This window comes from Monopterus albus, unplaced genomic scaffold, assembly GCF_001952655.1.
Source record: "Monopterus albus unplaced genomic scaffold, M_albus_1.0 scaffold418.1, whole genome shotgun sequence".
In the NCBI taxonomy this organism is placed as follows: Eukaryota; Metazoa; Chordata; class Actinopteri; order Synbranchiformes; family Synbranchidae; genus Monopterus; species Monopterus albus.
Genome location: NW_018128298.1, coordinates 395,336 through 403,902, shown reverse-complemented (window position 1 = coordinate 403,902; position 8,567 = coordinate 395,336). Strand labels below are relative to the sequence as shown.

Below are 8,567 nucleotides of genomic sequence, written 5' to 3'. Positions count from 1 at the left end.
TGCATTGTAAATTTATTTTGAAATGGAAAATCCAATGACACACTCTGTCAGATATGCTGACATACATTTACTCAAGTACTGTACAAGTTTTGAGCTGAGAAGCAACTGATCTACTTTGACCAAAATGACATATACACTTGATAAGTGTTGAATTTGTAGTCAAATGTATAATCATTTTCTGAAATGTTGATACTTGTAGGAACAGATTGAGAAATGCTGTTACGTTGTGCAGAAGAAACTAAATTTGGAGCAAATGTCAACCTTGTTTTGAAAACTTTGAAAATGGAGTCAAAGGTCTGGAGAAAAACATGAGTGATGTCATGATCGAAGCAGCAAATTTAATTCCATGTGTCCCGAAATGCACTCACACCTGATGTGCATAAATGAATTTTCAAAAATGAGAGCTGTGATTTGAGGAGACTGAAGAACAGCCAGACTCAACACCAGTAAAATCTTAATTCTGCAGCCTTTTCACCAAATGTCTGTCACTGTATCCGGTGCCCTGTAGTCTATATATATTTTGCCCCTGTCCTTCAGACAACCTGAGCACATTAATGTAGGATACTGGATTATAATCACTGATGGTAAATGTGTGGCCAGCGTTAACCGCCTTATGTACTTTTAATGTGAAGTACTGCTGATAGCTGCTGAACTTCCCACAAAGCATCAGTAAAGTCTTATGATGAAACCGTATTTTATTTTACTGGTCTGATTTTGAAAAGGGACAAAAGTTACCAAATACACGCAGTACAGTAAAAAGTACAACGGGTCTCTGAAATGCAGTAAAGTCCAAGTAGCCCATGAAGTAGTGGGAAAGCTAGATAGTCAGGTAAAGTACAAAAACTTCTGAATTGTACTTAAGTAGGCCAGTACAGTACTTGAGTACATGTACTTAGTTACGTTCCTCTGCTGGTCAACATATCTTACAGAACGTGGTGGTATTTGTTTGGATGCTACTTCAGACCCTGTGCACTTAGGTGAGCCATCTTGCCGTTAGACGATCTTTGTCCCTCCTCCTCTTCCTCTTCCTCCTCCTCCTCTCCCTCTGTCAGACTGAAAATAGATGCTTCTGGGCTGGTCTGGTCTGGTCTGGCGATTTTCAGCTCCTGTTTCGGCCAATTCCACCCAAAATAAACGGACAAAGATCGACGTCTGGTGACATCGAACCGGGGATTTCCCGCAGTTTTGCTGCCGAGCTCGGTTTTATTTACCACCGACCTCCTACAGACGCCTTTAAAAGCCTTCAGCAGCCTATTTGGTTTCTCTGCAGCCGAAGTGATGTCTGTCGCGGGGTTGAAAAAGCAGTTCCACAAAGCCACCCAGGTAAGGAGGGCGTCGTTTCTATCAGGTTGTCTGTGCTTTTGGTTTCACTGGGAAGCGGAACAGGTGGAACAGAGGTCGCTAAACATTGGCTGTGTCTTGTTAGAGCACCAATTTGAAAGAAAACAATTAAATTTGCATTAAATTCAGCTTTTAAAGCCTCGTGTTCTCATTAAAGAGTCTTTACTGTAATGAAATAATTCTGTCCAGGTTAAGATGAGGAGCGTGTCTTCATGTGAAAAGGTGAATTTTATTCAAATTCAACATTAAATCTCGTTTCCCCCTGAACATAAACGAGATGTATGGATAACGTGTGGTGTTTATTCTCGCGATGTTTTCATGCGGGAACACACCGTTTCAGCTCATGTAGGTGTAGGGTTACGTAATATTACACCCCAAAATGTGTGCATGTGTGTGTGTGTGTGCGCGCGCGCAGAGCTGATTGGCTGTCGCTGCAGCACCAGGGAATTCCCTCCATCATCCTTCTTTCCATCCCTCCATCATCCCGTTCTCTTCTCTTGTGCCCTCTTTAATGCACCTGATCCTCCCTCCATCTTTTCATTTCATCCATTCATCCTTCAGCAACATGTGCATCCCTTTTTTTTCTTTCCTTCCTGTCATCATCCGTCCATCATCTGTCTGTCTTTCATGATGCTTCTTCCATCCCTCCATCCTCCATCCCCACTGTCAGCTATCTTTCCTTTCTTCCTTTAAAACATTCCTCCATCCGTCAACCACCTTGACAGCTGTCCATCCCTCTATCTTCTCTACATCTCTTGCCCCTGGAGTCATCTCTCCATCATCAGTATAACTGTCCTTTCATCTCTTATTTTGCTTTCCCTCCATCTTCATAGATTTTTCCATCGTTTAGTTTTCTACCACCTCTCTGTCATCACTCCATCATTCCCATATATCCCACCCTACTTTTTCCACAGGAGTCACCCTTCCATCCTCCACTTGAACATCCCTCCATCCTCGCTCTTTCTGATCTCCTCCATCCATCCTGTAACTTGTCCTTTCCCTCTGTAGTCATCCCTCCATCTCTCATCATCCCTCATTTCTGTCCATTCATTAATCATTTGTCTTTATATTTTCTATGACATTCGCTCCATCATCCCTTTTTCCCTTCTCTGTCCTCTGTTTCTATCGTCCCTCTTCCATCCATCCTTTTGTTTGAAGTCGTCCTTTCTTCCTGCACCATCCTTCTTCTTTTCATGTTTCCATTTTCTCCTAAACATTCTTTCCTCATCCCTCCATCTTTTCTTATCATCACCCTGAGGATCCTGTCCATTATTCCCTTTGGCTCTCGACAACACTCCCTCCTCATCCTTATCGCTCTATTACCTTGTAATCATCCATTTATTTTTCCACCACACACTGTCCATCTTATACACGTCTTCCTCTCCTTCTCATTCTCCATCATCCCTCTGTCATCAACCTGCAGGTGTGGCATGAAGTTCAACATGAAGCCAGGCATCTTAAACTTCTTAAAACTTAGTTTTGTAACGGTCATGATGAAGGGAGGGAAGACGGGCGTGAACAGATGCTAAAGAGGGCGGCTCATGAGGGATCCCCCTGACCTCATGGCCTGTTTGTCGTCACCTGATGTCGAGTCTAAATGAGAGCTCATGGTGGAGAGAACCGGATGTGGCAGACAGATGGTAACGGTATGAGTCCGACCTGGCGGCTGGTTGCTTGGCCTCCACCCAAACACGCTGCTTCTCCTCTCTCACTGTGTCACTGCTGTTTGCTGTGAATAGAGTCTGGAAACCTTTAGTCTGCGACAGCCGCGCTGGCAGCTCTGTCCGGCTGTGCAGAGCCCTGTGCTAACATTAGCTACAGGACCTACAGTCGATACACAGCCAGGACTACTGCTGTTACCACTGCTGCTATTTCGAGTATTACTGTAGCTATACTACGACTATTAAAGCCTCTTCTTGGTACTACTACTCAGTGGTACTAATACTACTCAGTGGTACTACTACTACTACAATTGTAATACTGCTACTTACAGTAGACACATTCCAAACTTTTAAGCACTGAGGTCCTGTAACCTATCAGTAGTTGCAGAAGTTCAGGATTTAGCATCACTTAGCCAAATATTTCCTTAAGTTGGTAAAAAGGCTGACGTAGGTCTCAGGTCTTTGTAGGGTGGGTTGGGGTTGGGGTTACCCTAACCCTAACACTTAACCCATACACATATTGGTGTACAGTCTGCACTGGGAGTCAACAGAAAAAACTTTAAAAGCTTTTTCTCTGTCAGTCTGCTTTTTGTTTATCCACCATAGTTTTGTCTGAGAAACTGAGTGTAGATCAGTGGTAATGTTTATTTATTACGTTCATACAGTAACGTGAGGGTGTCACTAATGTCAGCAGAGGATCCTGGTCCTCGTCACGAAGCAGCTGGAGTATTTCTAGAAGGAGAAACAACATAAGAAAATCAGTTTGTCTGTCTTTTGTCCCGACTGTCATCAGGACAAATTCCTGCACATGTGTTGTGTCTGTCAAATGAAGCGCGGCTCATAAAGAGAGGAGATGATGTCTATTGATCCCTGAGGGGGAAAGTGGGTCGCTGCAGCAGAACAGAACAGGAAATAAAAACAAAAGGTCCAGCAACAGCAGCAGAGACGGGCTGTCCTGAAGCCTCAAGCTCCAGAGGACAAAGTGTCCTGGAAAACCTCCCCTCTGCTAATGCAATTAGCTTCTGGTGCTTTTTAATGTAACACAATCATCCAGAAGACACAGCTGCACAGGCCACCGTGTTCAGATTATGTTATTTAATCTGGCTGTGAATTCACATTAGTGGGAGTGAGGCAGGTGTTGGAAAAGGAATCATTTGTTTTTACATGCCTTCCACTGACACATGACGACACCTGTATCAGGTAAATAGTGTCAGGTTTAAAAAAGATGATAATTTTAGAGTTTTCAGACCTATATCATTCTAAATGTCCCTAAAACAGCTCTTTGTTATAGCTTGTAACAAACACACAAGGAGATTTGTCAGGGACTATTTTCATTGGCGGATGAACCCACATGTGCTTTGGCTCACTGATGGCTTTAAACAGTTTCTGGAAACAATGCAGCTCAATTGCACCGAGTAAGAAGATACTGTATGTCTCAACAGATTTGTTGGCGATAAATAAAAAATGGAGCAGAGTAGTATAGACTGAGTCACATGTCTGATGTGAGGTGGTGGCGTCTGTCTGAGGTGAGATGTTGACAGCATGAGGGCGGGCAGCGAGGCCTGAAATAGATCTGTGATTCAAGAACAGATGTTTACGGAAAGGGGGGCGGCAGGCGGCACGAGCCATCAGAGACTGGTAGCTGTGGAAACCAGAGATCTGTCTGTCTATCCATCAATCTATCTATCTGTCCATCTACCTAGCTGCTGTAGATGAACCGCTGAGACGCTGGCTGCCGTGATCAAGCCCATGGACATGGTTCATTCATGTCTGTGTGAAGCAGGCTGCAGACACACACCAGCACAAACGAACCTCCTGCGTGCTTTCCTGCAGAGGTGACGGATAATAACCTGTGATTATATGCAGCAGTGGTTCAATACAAATTTTTGCCTTGGAAGTTAATTGCAGGTTAAAATCTGCAGTTCAGTATAAAAATGATACACTGCCAGAAATCACAGGCGTTGTCCTGTGTGAATGTAAAAGTATTGTGTCATTAACTTTGACACGTTAAGTGGGTGTAACATAAAGGTCCAACTCCAGTGACGTTGGTGCCTGTTTCTCTAAGTTCAGACTCCATTTCCCATAAGCCCTGCTGTAAATCATGGTTTTCTGTATTGAAATAACTTTTCCTTTTTCAACAAGCAGCTCCAGAGGCTGAGAGCAGCCGTCGCTCTCAGCCCTGTCGACTTCTTACACACAACATGCATCTGTTCAGACTAATTCACTCTCCTAATTTGTTTATTCAGCAGTTTTGGCAGCTGGCTTGTTTTACTTTTAATCAGGGTTCAGTGGGTTTGTCTCAGGTGTGTGCGTACTGCCTGCTGGTGGTGAGGAGCACCATCACGGGGGCCTGAGGGTGAATGAGGAAACTCTCAAACTTGATATGAACGCCAGCTTCCTGTCCGCTGAGACCTGAATCTGGAACACGTCCCAGCATGACTGTGTTCATACATGTGATTCTCCTGCACTTGTGTTTGAACAGATGGATAATGAACTGAGAGAACAGAGGGTGGCGTCAGCGTGAAGCCGGCTGCTCGGTCACGGTGCCCTCGACCAAGATGGCTGCCACCGGCACCGTTGCCAACAGGAGCAGGAAATGAGACACCTCAGTCCACCTGTGTGAATAAATCATGAGAGAGAGAGATGGAGTGAAGAGAGAGATTGACGCCTGAATGTAGATCAGCTGGAGAGGGATTAGAGGTCGGGATGGGTTCTCATGCCGGTTCCATGTTGGGTCCAGTTCACATTCTATTGATTCTACTGGATAGAGTAGATAGTGCTGCAAAAAGGTCGCTGCACTTTTAAATCCAGGGTTTTCTGGAGAGCACTGGTGACAAAGGGGAGCCACAAATCCTTTATTTAAATATGTATCTACTGTCCGACATGTTAAAATAAGAACTTAATTTCTGAGAGGAATGAGCGCTCGGTGTCCGGATCCTGCCAGTGTCACGCCGTGTTCTGTGGCCTGTGCGTTGTAAACACCGGTGATTTATCCACTGAATGTCTTTTACTTTGGTTTCTGTGGCGTGTGCAGCACAGCCCCCTGTGGCTACACAGGGTTAATGAAAGTCATAGAGCTCTGATGAAGTATGTGCTGAAAGCTGCACAGAGCCGTCAGCACAGCAGAATGCCCGTGGTTAGTTAATCACCACAGTTTATATTAACGTCACTGTCGGGCTTGTCTGCTGATTGGACCATAAATCTCAGTTAAATCTTCTGTCAGCCTAGAGGCCGACGAAGACTTTAAGTGGAGGAGGTTTAAGCTGGTTTCACAGATGATACCGTTGTTCTCCAGGAAGAGACCTGTGGCTGTTACATCAGCTGTTATCTCCATGTATTTACAGCAGCAGTTGCCTCTGTGGGCTCAAACCTTTTGCCCCCAGCGGCCTGAGCCCATGCCGCCCTTTCACAAGAAAAGCTTTGGCAGCTGAAATGACAAGCTGACAAACTGATGCTGCCAGCGATTTTCTGTTCATCTCTAGATATCAGCGACGTCAAAGTGTGTGTCCTGATAACAAACTGGCGGCGGTGGTTGTAAACCGTCTCCTCTAACCAGAAAATCGATCCAGACGAGATACAACACAGATTTATTTTACTTTTTGTTCCATTTCTTTCTTGTTTTCCTTCTCCACAGTTTATTTCTTCCTCCGTTCCTTTACTTTTAATCACATTGAGAAGACAGCGAACACGTTGCTGAGCTCCCAGCATCCTGATGTATCACCATAACTTCCCTCTCTCACATTTTGCTCTACCCTCCTTCACTTTCTCCTCTCTCTCTCTCCCTGCTGCTCTTTTCCAACTCCAAAAAGCCATTTCGGAGTAATTGCCTACATTAGGACCATCTTGTGTAACAGTGTGTGGCTCTCTGCCGGGTGCTTTATCACTGCAGCAGGGCTCCAGTGTAAAAGCCTGGTGCTCCCAGTGAAGGCATCGGTGTCCTCAGCTACAGCCTGGATTACTGATAGTATCAGGGTCCATATGATATTCAGACTTTCTTTACATTCAGCTGTTCTGACAGAAGGCCTGGCTGACGAGCAGACACTTAAAGCTACGTTACAGACAAGGCATCAAAATGCTGAACTGTTTTTTCAGTTATCAGGGATTTAGACTGTAGAAAACTGTTTTAAAAAAGAATTCACAGCATAATGTAAGAAGATAAAATAACAGAAGTGTGACCATTTCAATAAATGGACAAAAATTACATGGAGTTTTGTTGCTAGTCTTGTTTCTTGGAGCTGTGATGTCAGTATTTGTAAAATCCTGGTTGTACAATGGCAGAGGTATAATCAGAGCTGTAAAACAGCCAGGTCATAATCTGAAGGTCTAAAATACACTAAGGGCCTCGTGGGACGGAGCACGTTTTGTTGAAGCCTGCTGTTTAAAACAATAGAGCTGTTGTATCATTTTATTGTTACTAGGCAACCACCGCATTACGTCCGTCGCCTAACTGCCCCTGAAACGTTTATATAGACATTAATCGTTAATCTAACACATTGTACTCGTTGTCTAAGCATAAACATGGACGGGCAGAGGCTCACAGCATCACAGGCTGGTCCAGGAGCTTCGCCTGGGTGACGGCTGCCCCACTGCTTATTTTAGGACAAGTCAGGGAGATCAGCGCCACTGCACAAGTCCCGCCTCTCAGTTCATCTGACCTGTCAATCAGATGACACACCCACTGAAAACAATTACAATAAATCGACCCCATGCTGCTAAAACCCATTGGAGGTGGAAAGAAAGGAGGGTCAGAGCTGCAAAAAGCAGCATTATGAACTGTAAATGTGCACAAAGTGTCTTGGCTCAGATGGAGATAGAGAAGCTGCAAAGTTTATTCTCATGATTGTCACTTTGAAAAGCGACTCGTGGTTCCTCATCCTGTGGCCTGAGGAGCTCCTGCACAACCTTCCTCGACAGGCTTTAGTTAAACCACAGGATGGTGTCGGCCTCTGCAGAGCAGCTGCTTGGTTCCGGTGTCTCCGTCAGTTTGGCAGGATGCCTCCTAAACTCCACACAGTCATTTCACAGCCTGCGAGTCGTGACTCCGGCTGATGGAGCGGGGACTCCAGAGTGCCCTAACGCCGGCTCCACGCTGCGACTGCAGCTGGAACAGATCCACGATGTGAGCATCTGGGATGCTTTGTCTTTCACTGTAGAGTTTTAATGCAACCAGATGATCTTTGCCTGTTCTTTGTCTCCTCTCTGTTCTCTCTGTACCATCAGATTCTCTCTCTCTCTCTCCTGCTGTCATCCTCACTCCTTCTCATCTTCTTTCACACGTTCTCCCACCACGAGTCTGCGTGTGCGGTGAATCCTCCCTGGATGCGTGTTTCAGCCGCAGTGAGTAGCCACTAACCACTGCTGTTCCATCGATTCATCTGTCAGCTATTTTAGTCAAAGGAGATGAATCTAAATGATTCATTTTGTTCTGAGCCCGACACACAGACTGTACAAAAGAAGGCCCTGACACACACTCACACACACACACACACCGTCTGAAGGTAGCACGTGGTTTCAGTCATCAGTAGAGCAGCTACAAGGACTAAAAGGATTTAAAAATCTTTCCCT

General features: G+C 45.0%; 1 protein-coding gene across 1 annotated transcript in view; it reads left to right on the top strand.

The window, feature by feature from the left end:
* The first annotated feature begins 922 nt into the window (after positions 1 to 922).
* Positions 923 to 8,567, top strand: part of LOC109951914 (endophilin-A1-like) — a 17,099-nt gene continuing 9,454 nt past the window's right edge. Inside the window, exon 1 of the mRNA XM_020586679.1 lies at positions 923 to 1,323. Within this exon, the coding sequence (XP_020442335.1) occupies positions 1,279 to 1,323 (45 nt within the window). The 5' untranslated portion in view covers positions 923 to 1,278. The remainder of the gene's footprint in view (positions 1,324 to 8,567) is intronic.